Source organism: Oryctolagus cuniculus, chromosome 15, assembly GCF_051225735.1.
Source record: "Oryctolagus cuniculus isolate XC-2025 breed Fujian yellow rabbit chromosome 15, ASM5122573v1, whole genome shotgun sequence".
Classification (NCBI taxonomy): domain Eukaryota; kingdom Metazoa; phylum Chordata; class Mammalia; order Lagomorpha; family Leporidae; genus Oryctolagus; species Oryctolagus cuniculus.
In genome coordinates this window covers 12,987,892-13,012,287 of record NC_142881.1, presented here as the reverse complement: position 1 = coordinate 13,012,287, position 24,396 = coordinate 12,987,892, and the positions used below count along the sequence as shown (strand labels likewise).

Genomic DNA, 24,396 nt, shown 5'->3' with positions numbered 1-24,396 from the left:
ATATTTCAACATTATGCTGTTTTTAAAAACACAAAAGCCCAGTTGCCCAGAAATAATCTCGCTACTTCTTTGATAGCCACATATTTGGTTAGAGTTATCTACTTAAACAAAACCATAAATGACAAAGCTCCATTAAAACAAATTATAGGGGCCTACGCTGTGGTATAGCAGTGAAGCCGCCGCCTGCAGTGCCAGCATCCCATATGGGCACAGATTCCAGTCCTGGCTGCTCCTCTTCCGATCAGCTCCCTGCTATGGCCTGGGAAAGCAGTGGAGGATGGCCCAGAAAAGGCTCTTCACTCCTGACTGGCCCACCTCCAGCCACTTCGGCCACTTGGGGAGTGAACCAGCGATGGAAGAACCTCTCCCTCTGTGTATTTGTGTGTTTCTGCTTTTCTGTAATTCTGTTTTTCTACTTTTCAAATAAATAAAATCTTTAAAAAAATTATAGTCCCTTAAATGCATATGAAAAACAAACATCTATTGAATAGTTACCATACTAGGTAATATTTAAAATAGGTGCTGGCACTGTGGCATAGCGGGTATTTATTTGCCTACTTAATCCTATAACAACCTCAAAACTAGGCATTAGCACACTGTACATAAAGAATAATCCTGGGGCTGGCGCTGTGGTGCAGTGGATTAACGCCCTGGTCTGAAGTGCCGGCATCCCATATGGGCGCCGGTTCGAAACCTGTCTGCTCCACTTCTGATCCAGCTCTCTGCTATGGCCTGGGAAAGCAATGGAGGATGGCCCAGGTCCTTGGGCCCCTGCACTCATGTGGGAGACCCCGAGGAAGCTTCTGGCTTCTGGCTTTGGATCGGCGCAGCTCCAGCTGTTGTGGCTAACTGGGGAGTGAACCACTGGATGGAAGACCTCTCTCTCTCTCTCTCTCTGCCTCGCCTCTCTCTGTTTATCTCTTTCAAATGAATAAACAAATCCTTAAAACACACACACACACACACACACACACACACACAAAGATTAAAAAAGAGAAGAAAGAACAATCCTAAGAGTTCTCACACCTTAGTAAATGCCAAAACTGGAACCAAAGTTTGAGGTGGCTTGAAAAACAGGAATTCAGTTTCTTACATTTGGAGGCTAGAAGTATAAGATCAAAGTGCAGTCAGGGCAGATTTCTGGTGAGGCCTCTCTCTCATCATGTCCTTTTATGGCCTTTTCTGGTGTATATTCCTGGTGTCTCTTTCTTAAATGGTTTTACAGGATTAAGACCACACTCCCATGATCCATTTACCCTTAACTATCTCCATAAAGGCCCCATCTCAAATACAGCCAGATTGAGTGTTAGGGCCTCACCATATGAATTTGCAGGGGAAGGGGCACACACACAGAAACAAAGTTCCTAACAGAACAGAATTCCAGGGCTTGATCTCCATAGCCCTGGAGGCTGACTTGATCAACTCTTTGCCTTTTTTCTGTGGTAATACATGCTCTAAATCTCATCTTCAATGTTCCTGACAAGAGGCTCATAGTGTCACATACATGATTATGTTTGACTGTCACAATAACATGCTAAGGCATGGGATCCAAATCATTTCCTCATTTCACACAAATATGAGAATAGAATCAGGGAAAACACAAAGAATCTCCTGAACACTGTGTTTTTTTTTTAATTGAAGAGTTACATGAAGACACATGCCCACTAAGTGAGGGCATTAAACAGGAACCCAGAAAACAGCATATCCAAGTGAAGAGAGCAACAATGTTCTAAATTCAGATGACAAGAGTGTGTTAAGTCAAAAAAACAAAAAACAAAAACAACAACGAAACACCCCTCCACCCCTCAGTTTGGAACAGGTGCTGAAAGCTCTAAAAGAGGTCTTGGATGGCCCACTTGGCTAATCCTCTACCTGTGGCGCTGACACCCCGGGTTCTAGTCCTAGTTGGCGTGCTGGATTCTGTCCCGGTTGCTCCTCTTCCAGTCCAGCTCTGCTGTGGCCCGGGAGTGCAGTGGAGGATGGCCCAAGTGCTTGGGCCCTGCACCCCATGGGAGACCAGAAGGAAGCACCTGGCTCCTGGCTTTGGATCAGCACAGCGCCAGCCGTGGCGGCCATTTGGGGAGTGAACCAACGGAAAAAGGAAGACCTTTCTCTCTGTCTCTCTCTCTAACTCTGCCTGTTAAAAGAAAAAAAAAAAAAAAAAAAAAAGGAAGGAAGGAAGGAAGGAGAGAGGTCTCCAGAGGGGAATAAGAAGGACAAGTAGAGGAATGAGAAAGGAGAGTGGTACCTTGAATATTTGGTTAAGGAACTTTGGCGACAGAAAAAAGAATTCAAACTTGACTCAAGAAACATCTTGCTTTGAATGGTATAAAGGTTGAAGAGTGGAACACAGAGAAGGAAACAAGGGGCTGGTGCTGTGGGGTAGCAGGTGAAGCTGCTGCTCATCTCATATGGGTACCTGTTCCAGGCCTGGCTGCTCTACTTCTGATCTTGCTCCCTGCTAACACACCTTGGAAAGCAGTGGAAGATGGCCCAAGTGCTTGGGCCCCTGCACCTATGTGGAAGACCCACAGAAGGCTTCTAGTTCCTGGCTTTGGATCAGCCCAGTGCTGGTTGTTGCTGCCATTTGGGGAGTGGACCAGACCTTTCTCTCTCTCTCTCTCTCTCTCCCTGCCTCTGTGTAACTCTGCCTCTCAAATAAACAAATATTTAGAAAAAAAAAAAAAAAGAAGAGAAAGAACAAAACAAACCTTCCTATCGGGTCTCTCTATAACTATATATATATATTTATAATTTCATATCTATAGAAAATATTCATATTATATCTACATAAAATAATTTATTTTAATATATATATGAAATATAAATACATAGATCAAATATTTAACTAGGAATGTGATATAAATGTTATTAATTATATAAAATATATATGAATTGGAAATAAAATTAAATTGGGAAAAGGCAGAAAGGAAGGTAAGAGAAGATATAAGCTGAATTATCTATTTTGGGATATTAATAGACAATCTATAGCTGTTGAATCAAGAATAACTAAATGATCTATTTAGCAAATGAGGGTAACAATTTTAAGTACAGTTAACACTTACTGAAAACTTAGCATGTAAAAGTTTTTATATTTATTGATTCCTGCAACAATTTTATGAGACAGTTACTATATTTTAAGTCCCATATTGGAGCTGAGGGTGATGAGACACAGAGAGGTTATATAACTTGCTCAAGGATACACAGCTTAACCAGGGAAGAATCTCGGCAGGCCAGCTCTAGAATTTAGGCTCTTGACCAAAGCTTCATAAGTTGTTAAAAACCAAAACAGTAAAAATGATTGCTTCTGAAATGTATGACTTAGGGCAGGAAAGTAGAGGGCTTAGGGAAGTAACTGCTGATTTTCATTAGAAGTACTTCTGTCCTAATTGGGGTAATTTTTTTTTTTTGGTTGTTATTTATTTATTTGAAAGCTGGTGTTAGAGAGAGAGAGAGAAGATGGGAGAGAGAGAGAGAGAGAGAGAGATGGATGGATCTTCCATCCACTGGTTCACCCCCCAGATGGCCACAGTGGCCACGGCTGAGCCAGACTGAAGCCAGGAACCAGGAGCTACATCAGAGTCTTCTTCCATGTGGAAGACCCAAACACTTGGGTCTTCTGCTGCTGCTTTTCCAGGTCATTAGCAGGGAACTGGATAGGAAGGGAAACAGTAGTCAGGACATGGACAGGCGCCCATATGGGATGCTGGTATCACAGGTGACAGCTTTATCCACTCCACCACAATGACGGTCCTACTAATTTTTTTTAATTATATGCATTAACAAAAATGAAAAGACAAACAATATCAAAGTTGGAGAGGACGTGAAACTGCTGATGTACAGTATTATGACTTCTTTGAAAACTGTATGGCAATATCTACTAAACCTAAACAGAGGCACAACCAATCATATGGCAAGCCTATTCCTAGATATATGCAATATATATATGCACAAATGTTCATGAGACATATGTAATAATAGACATACTAACACTACCCAACTGACTATCAACAACAGGATGGATAAAGTGAAGTAAAGTCATACAGTGAAATATTCCACAGCAAAATAATGAATAAACTGTCTATATGTGACAACATAGACTAATCTCATAAACATATTGCTGAGTCACAAGAAGCTAGACAAAAAAATAAGTGCCTACAGTATCATTCAATTTATACCTAGCTCATAACAGGCAACACACACACACACACACACGCAAGCACAAACAAAAAAACAGTAACAGTAAAGATGTCAGCAGTCAGGAGAGTAGTTTTAGGCAGAGTAGGGGGAACAGTGCCTGGGTAGCACATGAGGAACTTCCTAGTTGTTGGTTAATATTCTGCTTCTTCTAAATGGGTCTGTTCACTTTGTAAAAATCCATTAGGATGAATTTTCATGAGTAGTATACTTCAAGTGGTAATAATACTGCAATAAGTTTGAAGGAAAAATGTTTAAAAACATATATTACCTTAGTAAAATTTAAAAATGTGTTTAAATTTTATACCTACAAGAGAAGCCAAGCCTTTTTCTCATACCCATTTTCTTTTTAAAATCTAAAATATGTTTTTACTCTAAGATGTCTCTTCAAGATTGCTCCATAAGCACCCTGAATGCCAGCTGGTGACATCTCCATCACATGGCAAAAATAAAACTGTCTGCAAACACTGTGATCTTTAGAGAGAGTGTTTACTATGAACTCAATGAAAACATATGCTGAGGTCTAGATCTATTCTTGACATCAGCTGGGCTCCTTCGTCCTTGCCCAGGAGATAAATCTGCTGGAGTTTCCAGCTCAATAAAAGGGAAAACTTTGCAACAATTAGAGCTAGCTTAACACACACACACACACACACACACACACACACACAAAGAAAAGAAAGAGAAAAGAAAGAGAGGAGAGAGGAGGGGAGGAGGAGGAGGGAAAAAGGGACATGGCCATCTCAGTGCCTTCTATCTCTAAAAACACTCAAAGGTTAGGTGAAGATTTACCCACATCACCTCTGGCTTTATGCAAAACACAACACTTTCATTTATGCCCTCGTAGGGGTGGAGAACTCTTTCTGCCAAGGGCCATTAGGATATTTATATCATCTCTTGTGAGCCATAAAAAAGTATCAACTTAAAAATTAACCTACTATAGATTTACTGAATTTTGAGTGCCACCTGAGGTTGCTTTAGCAGGCCAGACCAAATGATTTCACTGGCGTTATAGGGCCCGTGGGCCAGAGGTTCCTCACCCAATCCTCCTCCTACATTTAAAATACAATTTACAAACATCAGGGGGTGGGTATTGTGGCATACTGGGTAAAGCTACCTGAGAGGCTGGCATCCCTTATGGGTGCCAGTTTGTGTTCCGGCTGGTCCACTTCCAGTCCAGCTCCTTAATGATGGCCTGGGAAAAGCAGCGGCCTAGGAAAAGCAGGAGAAGATAGCCCAAGTATTTGTGCCTGTCACCCACGTGGGAGACCCGGGTGAAGCTCTGGCTTCAGCCTGGCTCAGCACTGGCTATTGTGGTCATCTGGGAAGTGAACCTGCAGATGGAAGAATCTCTCTCTCTCTGCAACCTGACTTTGAAATAAATAAATCTTCTAAAAAATCCATTAGTCCGGTTCAGCAATGTGGCATGGCAGGTAAAGCTGCCGCCTGCAGTGCCAGCATTCCATATGGGCGCCGGTTCGAGACCCAGCTGCTCCACTTCCAATCCAGCTCTCTGCTATGGCCTGGGAAAACAGCAGAAGACAGCCCAAGTCCTTGGGCCCCTGCATCCGCATAGGAGACCGGGAAGAAGCTCCTGGCTCCTGGCTTCAGATAGGCGCAACTCTGGCCGCTGTGGCCAATTGAGGAATGAACCAGCAGATGGAAGACCTCTCTCTCTGTGTCTCTCCTTCTGTGTGTAACTCAGAAAACATAGTACAACTGGTCCAAAATACTCTTAATTTTTGGTAGTCATAAACCCTAAGCCTAAATTTCAAACTTTTAATTTTACTTGACATTTCCTTTGATATTACATTAAAATGATAATTCATACGCCAAGCTCCATGATACAAACCAAGGAAGTTACTACCATATAATTTCTCCTGAGAAGCTACCTGCTAATCACTCTGATCCCATCCTAGTCCTGTGTTAAGTTCCTTTTAACCATTCAAGCTCTCTTTCAAAGTCATCTCCTCTCTGTAAACTTGTTTTCCTCCTCTACCATCTGGTAATTGCTTCCTCACCTGTGTTCTGAAAGCACTTTTTATGTACTCCTACTATGCTACTAATAACCCTGTTTATATATCTGTTTCTGTTTTTCTAGCTCTTCCCACGTCTGCCTCCCTGCAACTAAATTGAGAGTTGCTTGAGAAAAAAGCAGTTTGCATTGTAGGCAGTACTGAATAGTGGTTAGCGCAGTGTTAGGACCAGACAGTAGTTAAGAGGGGAGTCAAGACTAGACAGCATTGCATGGAATCCAGTTGTGCCACTTCCCAGCAACAATACCTCAAGTAAATGATGTCTTTAATCCTCATCTGCAAAAGAGCAACAATTACACCTACCTACCTCACAATGATGTTATAAGGACTGAATGAAATAATGAAAAAAGCTTAGCACCATGCCAGCAAACAATAAATATTAGTAGTTATTATTACTGTTTAAAATCCTGATATTAAATACCTGGTGTGTAAATTGGCATTTAATCCACTATTTAATGACACAATGGCATTAATTTTTAGTTGTACTAAAATATTTTGGATTTTTCTGAAAGTCTTCAGAAGTTTCTAAAGAAATTCCAAGAATGCTTCATTGATTTCTAGCATAACAACTATTATTCTTAAGTTACATTATGTATTTCTTTTCTTTCTTTGTGAGGATCATAGGAGCCTTAAGTCTTGGGAGAGGATAGGATTTCCACTGAGAAAGCAGTGGAAAATGGCCCAAGTGCTTGGATCCCTGCACCCAAGTGGGAGACCCAGAAGCTTCTGGCTTCTGGCTTTGGATAAGCCCAGCTCTGGCCATTGCGGCTATTTGGGGAGTGAACCAGAGAATGGAAGACCTCCCTCTCTCTCTGCATCTGCCTCTCTGTAACTCTGTCATTCAAATAAATAAATAAATAAGTCTTTCAAAAAATATACTTTGATATTCAACCTTGATTTTCACAACCTTGATTTTTTGTAACAATGTATGGTATTATAACCTTTATTTTACATATGAGGAAACCGGAGATGAGGAAGTTCAAGCAGCTTTGAGATCACAGTGATAGTCAAAACTGCAGAAGACATACTCAATCTGTGTACCTTACTACACCAAGATCGACAACCAATACTAGATAGAAAATGAAAATAATGCATCTACTAGTTACCAAAGCTGATTGAGAAATAGAGACAACCTTTACATACGGTTAAAATAAATAAACCTCAAGTTAAATTAGGGGCTGTGATGTTGGTCTTGGGATTTCTACACATTTTTTAAAAATTATCAAGAACTCCAAACAGTGGTTGCTTTATGTGAGTTATATACATTACTATTTCCCACATTAAAAATTTAAAATGACAGCATTCATCAATACAAGAATATACAAATTTACATTTCACTGTCTGTCAGAGTGGATGTCATCACAAACCATTTAACTTCTGGAAAACTTCACCATGCACTTCTAAGAGAACAAGAGTGACAAAGGTAGAGAACACTTCTGTATTATGGTAAGAATGGTTTTGACTATAGTGTCAGACTCCCATAGCAATCTCAGAGATCCAAAGGGGTCCACAAACCACATTTTAAAGACCAGTTAAACAATTCTTGGTCATGGTAATTCTTATTGAATTCTAAAATATACTGCATTTCCTTACTACTTTAGGTACACAGTTTCTAAGAGTTTTTTTTTTTTTAATATCCTGAATGAAGAACTGTTTTAATTTATTTCCAATCAGCAGTAATTCTCTATTCTATGCTTTGTGCCCTGAGCAGGGATGGTATTAAACATTTACTGAATAAACTGAATCCCTTCTGAATTCTTATGCATTTGGGAAGAGAAAACATCTTAAGGCAAAATGATCATTTCCCTACTAAGGTAAAAATACAAATAATGAAGTATGTGATACAGGCAAAAAATTCCATTCCAGATATGAACTGTGGAAAAGCAAAAGATCTAAATGAAGGAAATGAGGAGAAAGTTAACACTTGAAGGTTATAACTGTACAGCTTTCTCCTAAAATTTCTCTACCAAATCTGTATCTCTGTACCTCTTAGGTTATGATTATCTAACTCAAGTTGGAACTATTAAGTGAAAATATTTCTAAGGTAAGCATTTGTATCTGCATATCTGAGAGAAATCCCCACATCAGACTTATTTCCAAATAAAAATGTAGCTCACACAAATAACGAAGGAGTGTTATTTGTATGTATTACGATGTACATTTATTCTTTTCTCTAAGAACTTTTGAAACTTTAGATTTTATTTCATTTAGTCTCAAAAATATCAAGTTGCATTATTTGTCCAAGAATATATTAATCCAATAAATCAATACTACTTCCAGAAATAAAACAGGAATTTCTCACCTTCTACAATCCTACTGTTTCAGGGATAGAAAGCAAGTGACTTTGAAGAGAAACATTAAGAGCACAGACATCCCCCAGGCTCCAACAATTACTACTACCAAGTTCAGTTCAATAAATGCTTGTTGACTGGCATGAATCTCAGAGTTACTGAATCCAAATCCTAATTCTGTCCTAAAACTTGCAAATATCCTGAATAACTTGTTCAAATATTCTATATAGGTAATATATTCTTATTTTAATAAGCAATTTACTATAACACAGACTATAATTTAGATACACTATGCAAATGATTATGGGCTTTACTAAACACTAAAACTGCACAAGAATTTTCTCTTTACATTTCGCTAATCTCAAAATATCAAAACTAAATTCTATTTATACTACATACCATGTAGCATTAGTAAACAAAAGTACATGTATATTACTACAGTCTTCCTATGTCAAGAACTTAACACTCTAATCCTGATTAAAATCCAAAGTTAAACATTGAGAATAAACTTTTCAAACATTGAAATAGACCAAATATCATCTGTCCTAAATTTTATAGAAAATATAACACTTAATAATGATAACAAAGTAAGATTTTCAGGGAATTATAGAAATACTCATCATCCAAGCAAGCTAGTTATATTAGAATGGCTTTTACTTTAGCTATAGCAAGTTTCAGAGAACTAAAAGCTTTGAATTATTTACTTGCATGACACCCAGTGACTACAATAGTGAGACTGTGCAGTTATCCCCCACATCATCTTTAGTAATAAATGTTAGTCCAATCTAGCATACAGGAAAGACTACTGTGTAAAAAGGACAAAATAAAGCATACAACAAAAACATAAGGCATTATTTAGGAAATATTAATATGTGCATGAGAGTTCTAAGAATATAACATGTATCATTTTTTAAAATTCAGATTCTTATAGTTGGCTCCTACACAGAAATGATCTCTCCATTATTGTTAAGATTTTACAGGAAAAAATTAGTCACTTATAGTTGCAGATTATACAGCTAGAATAATAGAGTTGATCCTTGGAAAAAACACCATTTCTAAACATACTGAGGTCTCAAATACCTGTTAAACTGGTGCATATCTTACCAATAATCTAAGTAATAGGTCCTTAATACAAAAGAAGAAACCTAATCAGTTTATTTTTTGACTATGCTAATCATCGTGTTTTTAAGTACACAGCAACAAGAAACCAATTGTGCTGGTGACTGGGAAATTTTCTAGTTTTTTTACCAAAGTGACACAATCCAAGCTCAAACATTTCAGTATCCCATCTACCACATCAGCAGTTCCATTCTCCTTACAGTACAGGAAGAATTCACAGCATAAATACCCAGTGTGTTAGAGAACAAAGAGAAATGTGTTCTACAGCATTCTGCTGATTTTATGAAAATTGGCAAATAATATATATTGTAATTCTCTATCAGTTCAAGCAAAGTGTAATCAATCCACCATCAAGAGACCTTTCTAACAATGTGGAATTAAAAACCAAGACTTCTGAATGACAGAAGGTTGCAAATGTATCTTTGGTTGGCCTTTAGCCTGTGTGTGGGAATGAAAAGAGCAAACAGTCCACATGGTACCTGGACTTTGAATTATTTACTTGCATGATGAAGACGACAGACCTCAAAGACGGCATGATGAACTGCTGAAGACTTCAATCAGCATAATTGTGAGTGTGTGTGTAGGGTGGAAGAGGAACTCCTCTTCAATACTGACTTCACAATACTATTTGGTTCCACGTCATCAGTCTGTGTTTATGATGACAGCCTTTAGTCATTAAAAAGAGTTAACATACAGAAAATACAGGGATTCCTCAGAAAGAGTGACTTCAAAATCATTTCAGTTACATGGTTCAGATTACTTTGAGGAAATCTATCTTTGCACACTTAAAATTCTGGCAGTTTTATACATACTTTGATGCAAAGTTTGTACAAAAAAAATTCTAATATTTAAAAGGCTTAGGCCGGCGCCGCGGCTCAACAGGCTAATCCTCCGACTAGCAGCACCAGCACACCAGGTTCTAGTCCCAGTTGGGGTGCTGGATTCTGTCCCGGTTGCCCCTCTTCCAGGCCAGCTCTCTGCTATGGCCCCGGAGTGCAGTGGAGGATGGCCCAAGTGCTTGGGCCCTGCACCCCATGGGAGACCAGGATAAGCACCTGGCTCCTGCCTTCGGATCAGCGCAGTGTGCCGGCCACAGCACGCCAGCCGCGGCGGCCCTTGGAGGGTGAACCAACGGCAAAGGAAGACCTTTCTCTCTCTCTCTCTCTCTCTCACTGTCCACTCTGCCTGTCAAAAAAAAAAAAGGCTTATCCTGGGGCCAATGCTGTGGCATAGCAGGTTAAGCCACTGTCTGCAGCACCAGCATCCCATATGGGCACCGGTTCAAGTCCTGGCTGCTCCACTTCTGATGCAGCTCCCTGCTAATGCACCTGGGAAAGCAGCAGAAGATGGCCCAAATACTTGGGCCCCTGCACCCAAATGAGAGACTCAGAAGAAGCTCCTGGCTTCGGATTGGCCCAGGTCTAGCTATTGCAGCCATTTGGGGAGTGAACCAGCAGATGGACGATCTCTCTCTCTGTGTAACTCTTTTTTCTTTTTTTTGTTAAAGATTTTATTTATTTAACAGGTAGAGTTACAGACAATGAGAGAGAGAAAGACAGAGAGAAAAGTCTTCCTTCCATTGGTTTACTCCCCAATTGGCCATAACGGCCGGAGCTGCACCGATCCAAAGCCAGGAGCCAGGAGCTTCTTCCTGGTCTCACATGCGGGTGCAGGGGCCCAAGCTCTTGGGCCATCTCCCACTGCTTTCCCAGGCCATAGCAGAGAGCTGGATCGGAAGAGGAGCAGCCGGGGCTAGAACCCGGTGGCCATGCCGGCGCCACAGGCGGAGGATTAACCTAGTGCGCCAAGGGGCCGGCCCTGTAACTCTGCCTTTTAAATAAATAATTTTTTTTTTTTTTTTTTTTTTTGACAGGCAGAGTGGACAGTGAGAGAGAGACAGAGACAAAGGTCTTCCTTTGCCGTTGGTTCACCCTCCAATGGCTGCTGCGGCCGGCGCACTGCGCCAATCCGAAGCCAGGAACCAGGTGCTTCTCCTGGTCTCCCATGCGGGTGCAGGGCTCAAGCAGTTGGGCCATCCTCCACTGCACTCCCTGGCCACAGCAGAGAGCTGGACTGGAAGAGGAGTAACTGGGACAGAATCCAGAGCCCCAACCGGGACTAGAACCTGGTGTGCCGGCGCCGCAGGCAGAGGATTAGCCTATTGAGCCGAAGCGCCGGCCTAAAATAAATAAATCTTTAAAAAAAGATTTTTTTAAAAAAAGGGAGAAAATTTAATGCATCATATATAAAATATATCTAGTAAAATATTTGACATCTCTAAATAAAATATCTGATAAATGTAGGGTATTCAACAATTGTGTATTCTATTAGTTACTAAAAGGAAACATACATTTGTTCAAACAGCTATTTCATGTGTGACATTTTTATCTCTAATTAGACAGATATTATTTCTATTTTATAAATGAAGAAACTGAGAATAAGGAAGGACAAGGCATTTTGGCCAAAGGCTCTTGCTTGGTGTATTACTAACAACTGAAGTCAGGTCCACATCACTGCAAAGCTTTATGAACTGGGGAGAAAAAAAAATAAACCCTACGAATTCCTCTATAGCCACAATAAAAAATATACATAAATGAATATTTCCATAGTACTAGCAGGCTTTACTTATCACCTGTAGTACCACTAATCTAAAGGTAAATGATTAACACTCATATCTCATTTTTCCCTAGTCAACTACACTAAGCACACAGTTTTAGGCTAGTTTCAGCAATATGCCAAGAGAGATTTTGAAATGACTCTGTAAAGTGTCTGCTAATGACTAGGTAGCTAGCTTTATGGCTTTCCAGCTAAGTGTAATATACTTTGATGCCATGCCAAAAAAGGTGTCAGTAGGCCCTCTGTCTCTGAGGTAGGAGCAAAGTGATTTGCTTCCTGGCGACATTGTTCTCAGAAAATGGAGACTGTGGTGGGAAGATATGCTGGGTATCTTTTTTTTTTTTAAAGATTTGAGAGTCAGAATTACAGCGAGAGAGGGAAAGACAGAGAGACAAAGACAGAGAGAGAGAGAGAGGGACAGAGAGAGAGAGAGAGAAAGAGAGAGATCTCCCAACTGCTGGCTCACACCCAAAAGGCCACAATACCAGGCCTGGGCCAGGAGTTTCATCTGGGTCTCCCACATAGGCACACATGCCCAAGTACTTTGGTCACCCTCTGCTGCCTTCCCAGGAGCACCAGCAGGGAGCTAGATTGGAAGTGGGGCAGCTGGGACTCGAACTGGATGGCAGCTCAACCTGCTGTGCCACAGCGCTGGCCTCAGTATCTAATTTTTTTAAAAAGGTGATTTAGTAGTAGAAATTAACTAGTTATGTCAGATATTCTTATTGAACCAGAGAGCCCTTTAGAACAGGGGTCAGCAAACTTTTTCTGTAAAAGGCCAGGTAATAAATATATCAGAATTTGTGGGTGTATATCGTTTGTCACTTCTAACATTTTATATAAAATTTAAAAATATAAAAACCATTCTTAACTCATAGGCCGAACAACATGCAATCTGCAGACCCCTGATTTAGGATAATAGTTTGTTTATCTCCACAGAAACAACATAGCATGGGCTCCAGGAGTTTAGGATTTTTTACTTAGGACTTTGAGAAAGTTACTAATCTTCTCTAAATCTCAAGTTTCAACATCTGTAAAAGAGAAATATTAACCTCTCCCACAAAGGAGTTTTAAGTGCCAAGATAGTAAGGATATGGACTACTAATACAATGCCCAGCATAGACACACTTTGCAAACTTATTACTCCTGCTCCTGTTCATATGATAAACTGTTTGTGACACCTGTAAGTCATATTAAATGTCTTATCAGGCATGCTTCTCCAGTACAATCATTTCTAATGGTCTGCTTTGGCTACTTCCAGGGACAAACTGGCTTTCTGGGATAGACTACTGAGCTGTACCCAACTGATTAGAATCTAACATCATCCTCATAATTACTCTTCTCCCCCTCAATATGCAAATTCAAATTTCTGGAGCAAAGATTTAGTAATATATTGTCTTCCAGCTGAAGTTTTAAAAGCCTAAATCACAATAACTCAAAAAATGATGATGGAAATCCAAATTGCAAGAAGTAAAACCAGAATTAAAGTGGAGAACACTTAGGTGTACTAAGAAAGCCAAGAATACCCCTGTATTACATGGTGGGCCCTCCTGATCCATGGGAAGTTGATTATAAGGGCACCAGCAGATGTCTAAAACCACATACGGTGTCAAATCCTATATGTACTATGTATTCTCCTAAACATACTGCATACAACAAAATTATCAGTGTTTACAAAGTTATCAGAGAAACTAAACTTTCCTCTTCCCATTTCTCACAAAACCAAAGGTCTTAAATATTCACATATCATATGCTATTATAATAAACTTTAATTGTTCTTTGTTTCCTCTAGATACACTAACTGGCTTGAGAGCAAGACTCACATTATAACCATTTTTATCATTTTTACCTAGGGATGGCAGTCTGCAGTAACCACTTACTGAAAAGAAATGAGTTTTAAAAACAGATTTCCTCTGAGTAGTGGTACCAGAAAAAAGCACAAAAGATTGCAAATTAGCTACTAATGTCATCATTACTCCATGACAGCTACAGTAATATGAACAATAATGCCACTGTCTCTACCTTCCCAAAATATCAACCCTGAGTTATATTCTCCACTAACATTAATAAGTAAAACTGTGATTGCTGCAATCATTAGAGAATTTTTAGTAGCTACTTTTAAGTATTTTCCAACTTAACTTTTAAAAGTTAATATACAGAAAAAAAGTATGAAAGATTAAATGAATAAATACATCATACTTTACAAAGACTTCATCAACTTTCAGTGAATTTAAAAGTTTTTGAGAAGACATGGATTACACAAGACTATAAGATATATAATTACACTAAGAAGGAATGTTTTTCTTATTCATCTCAAAAGACCAAGGAAGAACTAATTGTGAACAAACTACATTATAGAATATGAGGCCTTCCAGACCAACCCTAATCCAGTTCTCCAAAATTAATGTTGTCCAGATTAACACAAAGATGCTAAAAAGCTCTATAAAATAGTGGGGACAGTGGTCTTCCTTGTTCTCCAGTCACCGAGGGTATTTGAAAATTTTCCATAAATACATTTCAAGAGTAAAAGAATTAAATAGTTATGACAAAAAGTAGTCATGCACAGAAGACATTCCATGGATCTATAAAGTGAAGTTTTCCATACTTCTTCATTAAATTCAAATATAATGTCAATAAACAGATGTCTCCTCTTTTGCAGATCAAAGAAGCAAATGTTTGCATAGTTAATTGTTAATGACTCATTCCACTTAAGCAAAACATCCACCAAACTCAAATGAAAAGCAGCCATTATCTGAATACTATCCCTACAAGGCAGAGAAATGGAAATACTTTGAGATTTTTTTTCTCTTGAAGAATGCTTTTTTCAATTTAATATTATATTGATGATGTATTTAAAAAATTAAATTGTTCAATGAAAGTTTCTTCAAAGATATAATATTCAAAGAGATAAAAGTGACCACCTTTTCCCATCTAGCTATTAAGTCTCCCCATTTATTCCAGTAAGAGTCTCAAATTCACATGACTCCAGGCCAGGCAAGTGCCATCAGTTCAGTGCAACTAAGATGGATCAATAAGTTATGTGCAGGAACCAAGTCTCAACTCCAAAGTTGCCTTTTCTTCATTTAATTGTTGCTATTAGGAATGTAAACCTGATACTATAAAATATTCCAGTTTTTCCTAAGAAATGCCAGAAATTCAAATGTGATATCTTCCATTTTTAATGTTGGCAATTAAAAAAAAAATAAAATAAAAACAGTGCAGGCCAAACAAAAAGCACCTCCAAAGTAAATCTTTCCAGTGTGCAACCAGTGCTAGCTACAGAGCAATAATACTCTAAAAACAGAATCCTAAGTCAGAATCTCAAATATTTAACTCCTAAATCCTAAACACCTCTCCCCACCCCAGGACTATTACTCAGATTTCATGTGGAAGACATTTCTCCATGTATTAAAGAAATTTAGTAGTCTTTCTCCCTTGAAGATGAATTTTGGGACTAGTTTTTACAAAAACATTACTACTTTAAACTATTACCAAAACAAAACAACAATGAGGTGAATTAATCAAGAAATTCTTTGGGGCCCGTTGCTGTGGAACAGTGAGTTAACCCTGGCCTGAAGCACTGGCATCTCACATGGGCGCCGGTTCAAGTCCCGGCTGCTCCTCTTCCAATCCAGCTCTGTGCTAGTAGCAGAAGATGGCCCAAGTCTTTGGGCCCCTGCACCAGCGTGGGAGACCCGGGAGAAGCTCCTGGCTCCTGGCTCCTGGCTTCCAATCAGCGCAGCTCTGGCCGTTGAGGCCATCTGAGGAGTGAACCAGTGGATGGAAGACCTCTCTCTCTCTGTAACTCTCTCTTTCAAATAAATAAAATAAATCGTAAAAAAAAAAAAAAAAATTCCTGTTACTGGCGCTTAGCCTAGCAGTTAAGATGTTCACAGAGAATACCTGTTCCTGACTCTGGCTTCCTGCCAGTGCAGACCATGGGAGGCAGCAGTAATGGCTCAAGTAATCGGGTTCCTGCCACCCACATAGGAGACCTGAATTGTACTGATGGCTTCCTGGCCTCAGCCTCAGCCTCAGCCCAGGGTATTGATTACATCTGAGGAGTGAACCAGTGGATGAGAGCTAGCTCACTTGCTCGTGTTCTCTAATACATAAAATATTTTTAAAGATTTACTTATTTATTTGAAAGTCCAAGTTACACAGAGAGAGGTCTTCCATCTACTGGTTCACTCCCCAGTTGGCTGCAATGGCCAGAGCTGTGCTGATCTGGAGCCAGGAGCTTCTTCTAGGTCTCCCATGTGGGTGCAGGGGCCAAAGGACTTAGACCATTTTCCACTGCTTTCCCAGACCATAGCAGAGAGCTGGATCGGAAGTGGAACAGCCTCAAACAAGTGCCCATATGGAATGCCAAAACTGCAGGCAGCAGCTTTACCCACTATACCACAGTGTCGGCCCCACATAAAAAAATTTTTTTTAAGAAAGAGAAATTCCTAACTTCAATAAATTAGTAAATATATTTTCTACATACAATTCAATTTAAAAAATACAATGTTTTCCAAATTCTATTAGTTGAGAACAAGCGTCAATCAGCTGGGTTCTTAGGAGGCAACCATTTGAGTTACTCAGCAATTCTACAGGAAACACTAGGAACTGACAGTCCAGATAGGCCACTTCACTTTAGCAACATGAAAAAGGAAAAACAAATGAAGGAGGCTTTGAAATAACAACAAACTTTGTTATGTAATCATTAAAAGTGCCTAAGACTCTACAGAATTTTCCTACTGCTTTAGTTCTACTAAGAAGATCAGAAGGCTAAAATGGATAAACTTAGCAAGACCTTCTATTTGGAAACACAATCTGCTGGATTATAAAAAGGAATGCTATGTGGGACAGCACCCAAAGATGTAACCTTATCTTTTAACTTTAAGAAGATCCTCTCAAATTTTTCAATTTAAGAAAAAAAAATTTAGCTTTATAGGTTCACACTATTCAAAGTTTTAGGTTAATTTGGAAAGATACTCTAAGTATACAGTATACTGATGGCATATTTTAAAAAAATCTCTTAAGAGTCTCCAGAACAACAAAAAAATGCTGATTTTATCAGGGCAGGATTTCACCACTTCACAGCTGTGTGACTTTAATAAGTTACTTAGCTACTCTAAGGTCCATTCCCTTATCTATTAAAAAAAAAAAAGATAAATACCAGTTACTTTAATTCTCATTGTGTGAACTGTGAAACACCCTAGATATTTTGCAATTCATTCTCTTATCTGAAACCTGAATCAGTCCCACAGCATCACCAATTTAAAACACTTTGAGCAGAACAGCTACAAAGAAGCAGTCTTTTTCATCCTCATACTTCTACTTTTCTTGACTGAACCAAAAATCAGCTTCCTAGTTATCCAGCCCCATCAATCCCACTCTAGTTTCCATCTTATTAAGTAAAGCTGATTCATTTCTCACTAAACTCGAAGTTCCATGAGGGTTGAGGCTATTTCTGTCCAGTACTGAAGCCCAGCACCTAGAATAGGGATTAACATTTAGCAGGTATACAATACACACAGACCGAATGATGTGTTCTGTGTAGTTTTTTTAATTGATTGAACAATGAGACGCTAATACAAGTGTGGCACAAAAATGTATACACTTCTGGATGTAACCATTTAATGCCCAAGGTTTAAAAGCTGAAATATCCTACCATGAGGTGGGTATTTGGCTAGGAGGTTAAGACACTTGCTTCCCATATGAGAATGCCTGGGTTTAAGTCCTGGCTTTGGATAGAGACTCCAGCTTCCTGCTAATGCAGATCCTGGGTCCCTGCCACCCACATAGGGGACTTAGATTGAGTGCCAGATTCCCAAGAGTTTTGAACACTAGGGGAGTGAACCAGTGGATGAGAGCTGGCACATATTTATTCTCAAATAAATTTTTAAAACATTTGTTGGGCTGGCGCCGCGGCTCACTAGGCTAATCCTCCGCCTTGCAGCGCCGGCACACCGGGTTCTAGTCCCGGTCAGGGCTCCGGATTCTGTCCCGGTTGCTCCTCTTCCAGGCCAGCTCTCTGCTGTGGCCAGGGAGTGCAGTGGAGGATGGCCCAAGTGCTTGGGCCCTGCACCCCACGGGAGACCAGGATAAGTACCTGGCTCTTGCCTTCGGATCAGCGCAGTGCGCTGGCCACAGTGGCCATTGGGGGGTGAACCAACGGCAAAGGAAGACCTTTCTCTCTGTCTCTCTCTCTCTCACTGTCCACTCTGCCTGTCAAAAAATAAAAATAAAATAAAATAAAATAAAATAAAATAAAATAAAATAAAACATTTGTTAAGGGCTGGCATTGTGGTGGAGCAGGTTAAGTGGCACCCTGTGACCCTGGTACCCCATATGGGCGCTGGTTCAAGTCCCAGCTGCTCCACTGCTGATCCAGCTCCCTGATAATGCACCTGGGACAGCGGCAGAAGACAGCCCAACTGTTTGGGCTCCTGTACCCACACAGAAGACCAGGTTGAAGCTCCAGGCTCCTGATTTTGGCCTGGCCATTGCAGCCATTTAGGAAGGGAACTATCAGATGGAAGATGGATCTCCCCCACCCTCATCTCCCTCTCCCTCTCTCTGTAACTCAACTAAACAAATAAATCTTAATTTTTTAAAATAACATAACCAAATTCATGCTGTGGATCTGAAAAGTCCTTAGGACACGGTAAATGAAAAGCAATTCTGCCATACTATAAATGAACAGTGGAGCTTTTCAAAGTTGAAGATGATCAAGTCTCTTCAAAGCAACAAACTTCTCAATGGCTCTATAACTCTCATTCATAATTTCAGATTTAAATTAATTCCAAGTATACACTAAAACACTCAAAATTACCTGCAACCTTACTGACACTAACTAGTCTGTAAGCAAACCCAAAATAACAAAAACCTAGTCAAACTGTATCACCAGAAAGCTACACAGAAAACATCAGAATTGAAGTTCTCACAGACCATCAAAATCTGTAACAACTTTTTCTCATGCCTTTGTTAGCAACGCACTGCTATAAATAAACATCTCACTGCCTAAACACTGGACCTCATTTATAATTTAGTCACTTATATTCCAGAGCTTAAAAGTAGGTTTCATATAGTATGTTCTGCTTCACAGAACTGGAAACTCAAGGAACAAGCAAGTTCACTATCCTCTCAAATCTCTGGAAATATTTCCATCTATAAAGTACAGAGCTGTCATTCTGTGCTGCTAGCACAAACAAAACATAATTAGTAAGGTCCATCTACCTGCCGCACGCCCCAGTCAATAACCATGTCAGCCTGTGAGTATTTCTTTCTGGATTATCTGGCGCCCTGATACTTGAGACTAAGACTGAAAATTAGTGATCTAGTAATATGCAACGTCCAGTAAAGAGCATTAAGGCAAATACAGGACGGGCAGGATTTTATAATAAATGGCAAAACCCAAAAGGCTCAAACATTTCAGTGAACACAACATGAAAGTTGGGCAGAAAGAGGAATTCAAAAGGAACAGCCTTGTACAGCTCCTTCCTCCCCAGCAAGCCTTTCAGAGCGAAACTGGATGAAGCCCCTACTCTTGGAGAACTTCCTTCCCCCACCACTTCTTCTATGAAGAGGAAGGAGACTCTGAGTGCATGTGCATAGCATACTATGCACAATGAAGCCGTTAGATGCAAGAGTGTTTTTCAAATTTAAAATCACTACCTACCATTAATACACCGGTAAAATGGTAGGGTGATTCCACGCTGAGGAACTTAGCGCCCGGGAGAGTAAAGTCTCCAGGGTCTGCGCTACAGAACCTACCCAACGCGGGCAGGCGGAGGGACCCCAGCAGCGCAGAGAGCACACCGGGGGCGGGCTCCCGACTCCTCTCCCTCGCCGTGGGGAAGAATCCCTTTACAGGAGCTGCCCGCTCTGCGCCCAAGGTTGCCTAAGCCCCAAAGCAAAGGCGGCTGGCAAGGGCGAAAGCCAACAGATGGGGGCCATGAGCAGCCGTGGCCGGGAGCAGTTTCTCAATGGGGCCAAGGCGATGCTGCAAGCAGCGACCACGTATGGAAGTTTCTCAACGGGCCCGGCGGCCAGCTCCCGGGCACGCGGGTGGGCTTCCCTTCCATTCTCTAAGGAGTCCAACCCTGCCCCGCGGGCCAGACCTCCAGGCGCCCGCAAACACGCCCAAAGGTTGAGCCTCCACGAATGCCCTCCGGGCGCCCCGCGCGCGGCCACCACTTGCCCTCACCTAGGGCCCTGTACAGGGTAGGGGGATCTCTGGGGGAGCCGGGGCTGGGGACGTCGCTAAGCCTCTGCCCCGACTCGTCGAGGCGGGCGGCAGAGCCCCGGCCAGGCCCGGCTTCCCCGCGCCCCTGGGCCCCCGCGCCCCCGCCTGCCCCTCACCTGATCTTGTAGTTGGGGAGCGTGTGCTTGCGCTTGATGATTTTCTTGAGCTGGTTGACGATGATGGAGGTGAGCTGGGGCATGGGCCGCCCTTCAAACTGCGAGCGCACCTCGAAGTCGATCAGCGGGTCCTCCACGAAGGAGAAGAACCAGTGGGTGAAGGGCACGCGCGTGAAGACGAAGCGCAGCCGGCCCACCACCCGGGACAGCTTGACGTACAGGTAGGCGGACTTGCCGAAGACCAGGTCCACGTCGATGGCCAGGTGGAAGCCGCCGTGGTACTCCACCTCCGCCTCGAAGGCCAGCTCCTCGGGGCAGCTGGGGGGCAGCGCCTCGCCGTCGGCGCCGTCGGGCTCCCCGGCGGCCGAGGCCACCACGGGCCGGACGAGCTTGATGGTCTTGATGAAGGGCACCGTCTCGCCCAGGAACACTTCCCGCAGGCTCAGCCCCTCCAGCAGCCGCCCGGCCGTCTTGGTCTGCAGCAGCTCCTCGAACTCCACCTTGATCTTCTTGGTGACCCAGCGGCGGGTCAGCGCGGTGTCCCGCAGCTCCCGGAACAGGAACAGGATGGTGGCGTTGAGGAAGTAGCAGGTCTCCCGCGTCGGCGGGGCGGGGGTCTCGGGGGCCGGGGTCGCGCCGCCCTCCAGGCCCCCGCCCGAGGGCTCCTCAGCCCCGCCGCCGCCATAGAGGTACTCCCTCAGGGGCAGGCCCGGCACCGGCTTGAGGTAGCGGAAGCCTTCGCCCGCGCGGGCGGCCTCGTCCGGCGGCGGCTCGGGCTGTCTGCGGTAGAGCAGCAGGAACTGGGTGAGCAGCGTGAGGAAGGAGCCCAGCACGGCCGACGCCAGGATCATGAGCAGCAGCCCCATCCCGCCACCGCCACCGCCTGCGCCCGGGCCCCCGCGCCCACAGGGCCGCCTTCTTCACGCCGCCGCCTCCGCCGCCTCCATCTTAAGGACATCGGGCGGCGGGGTCGGGGCGAGCGGCTCCCTGGGCCTCGTCCGGCCGCTCGGGCTGGCGCGGTGCGGCGCCAGAGCCTGCGGCGGCCCGCGCCTCCTCAGACACTCCGGGGGCGGCCGGTGTGGCTACGGCCGCGGCGGCGGCGGCGGCGGGGGGGGGGGCGGGCGTGGGGGCGGGACGGCGCCTCTCTCCGGACTCCGCTCATTGGGCGAACGGCTCGTGACGTCGGCAGCGTGCTCGCTCCCGCCAGCCGGCGTCCCCCGGCAGCTGGCGTCCGGGCGCGCGGACGCTGGTCCTGCTTCCCCTCGCGGGCGCCCTTCCAGCCCCGCCCCCCGCGCCCGCATTCGGTCCCCGGCGGCGCGCGCCGCGCGTGGCACGTGGCTGTCACTTCGCGAGCGGCGGTCGGGACGCAGGCTGGAGGAGACGGTGGTCATCCCTCCCCCCGGCCGGGTCCCCGTGACCTCTGCAGCAGCCTGGCCCTTCCCGCAGCGGGGTTTCCCCCTTGCGCCCCGGGATAGCGGCGGCCCCTACAGCGCAGTGCCGCAAAGGAAGCTTCGCTGGCCGGCGGGAGAGGACCGCCTTCCTCGCGGACAGCCACCGCTGGCCATCGACCCGACCTGCAGATTCTCTGGGTCCGCGGGACCGAGGGGCGGGGAGGGGCGCGGTAACTTTGCCACCTGAGTGGGTTGTTCAGAAAGAAGTTTTTAGATGAGGGTCTGGAGGAGTAATGAGCGCGATGGGAGGGTGACTTAGCGACTCGCTGTCTTGTCCTTGTGCGTTACCACACTTCGGCCGTCCAGGAGTCGGTGACCAGCTTGCGCCGCGGACCCTGACGCAGACCACGCCCGGGAGCCGGGACTGCCTACGCCAGCCCCCAAGGTCTTGGTCACTGCCTTGTACCGCCACACTGAGATTCGCTACCGGCGTTAAGGGTTCCCTAGTGCACCGAGGGGAAAACTCAAGGGAATCTTGTGCAGGGAAGCACTCGGGCCAGAGCCTTAGCGTTCCCGAAGCCAGGTTCCCCGGCACCCTCTGAGGGCTCAGCGGTTGCATCATAAAGGGTTCTATCCTTGCAGTCACTTGGATCCCACTGCGAGACCTACAGGTCAGTAATTCCAGCCCATTCTGCTGGCCTTGAGACACCAGGACAGGGCTCTTCTCAAGCCTTTGTAAATCTTCAAGCTGGAGATTCTCTTGACTCTGGATGATTCTAGAACAACAACAACAAGGAAAAAAAAAAACAAAAAACAAAATCAGAGTTCTGACCCAGGTGAGGCACATAACTTGGGAAGGAACCAGGCGACCCTCATTTTTCTTATTCATGCCCAGCTGTGAGACCAGAGTGGTTCCATTACCGGGAAGACAAAACAGGAGTTTGCAAAGAGCCAGACTCTAACCCTTGCTGAAATCCTGGCAACTTTTGTTCTTGGGGTCAGTTCTGGCTTCTGGTGTTGGCTTCCGGGCTGCTCTCCCCATTCTGTGTTGTTTCAACCCAGATGGGAAATGTAGCTCTTGCCTCAGTTTGCACCAGAAATCTTGTGTGACATACAGAAACCTCCCACTGAAATATTGACTTAAACTGGTTCTTAAAATAGGCTCCACCCACCTTCCTTCCCCACAAGGAAAGTTGGAGGTTTTCATGGGAATGAGTTCTAACAGTCGTCTTACAGGCTCCTGTCCCCTCTTCTTCAGTCCTCAGAATAACTCCAGGAATCCACAGTTTTCACCATCCATCATTATACAGAGTCATTCGGTTCCCCTGCAGAACTTGAAATTCACAAAGGAGCTCAGCAAACTTTTGGGAAGGTAAAAGAAAAATACTTTCCCTTATACTTATAGTGGCTAACACTGACAAAGTGGGTAAAGCACTTCGCTGCAGTGCCAGCATCCCATATGGGCTGCTGGTTCAAGTCTTGGCTGCTTTACTTCCAATCCAGCTCCCTGCTAATGCACCTGGGAAGGCAGTGGAGAATAGTCCAAGTGTTTGGACTACTACTCCCTGCACCGACATGGGAGACCCAGAAGAAGATAATGGCTCTTGGATTCAGTATGTCCCAGCTCCGGGCTATGTTACAATACCAGCCCCTAAATTAATATTTTTTAAAAGGGGGGCTGGTTAAGTTTTGGCCTGCAACACCAGCATCCCATATCAGAATCCATCAGAGCACGGGTTTGAGTCCCTGCAGCTTCTCATACTGGTACTGATTCCGGTCCCAGCTGCTCCATTTCCAATCCAGCTCCCTGCTAATGCACCTGGAAAAGCAGCGGAAGATGGCCCAAGTCGTTGGGCCCCTGCACCACATGGGAGGCCTAGATGAAGCTCCTGGCTTTAGCCTGGCCCAACCCCAGCTGTTATGGCCATTTTGGGGGTGAACCAGTGGATGGAAGATCTCTCTGCCTCTCCCTCTCTGTAACTCTGCCTTTCAAATAAATAAATATTTTAGAAAAATTAGAACATGGGGCTGGTGCTGTGGTGTGGTGGGTAAAGCTGCTGCCTGGAGTGCTGGCATCCCATATGGACACTGATTTGAGTCCCATCTGCTCCACTTCTGATCCAGCTCTCTGCTATGGCCTGGGAAAGCAGTAGAATGTGGCCCAAGTCCTTGGGTCCCTGCACTCATGCGGGAGACCTGGAATAAGCTCCTGACTCCTGGCTTCAGATCGGCCCAGCTCTGGTCATTGTGGCCATTTGGAGAGTGAACCATCAGATGGAAGACTTCTCTCTCTCTGCCTCTCTGTAACTCTCTGCCTTTCAAGTAAATAAATAAATGACTTCAGGTTTGAGATTTTTAGAGTATCTCTAATGTCTAGTGCCTAGCACTTCAGAA

General features: G+C 43.7%; 1 protein-coding gene across 11 annotated transcripts in view; it reads right to left on the bottom strand.

Annotated features, from left to right (window-relative positions):
- Positions 1-21,722, bottom strand: part of PDZD8 (PDZ domain containing 8) — a 97,755-nt gene extending 76,033 nt beyond the window's left edge. For all 11 annotated transcript variants that reach the window (XR_016221529.1, XR_016221530.1, XR_016221532.1 and 8 more), the window contains exon 1: positions 20,612-21,722. Coding sequence is in view for 4 of the 11 variants with exons in the window: in XM_002718680.6 (XP_002718726.1) it covers positions 20,612-21,477 (866 nt within the window). In the remaining 7 variants the exon portion in view is untranslated. The remainder of the gene's footprint in view (positions 1-20,611) is intronic.
- Positions 21,723-24,396: the final 2,674 nt, after the last annotated feature.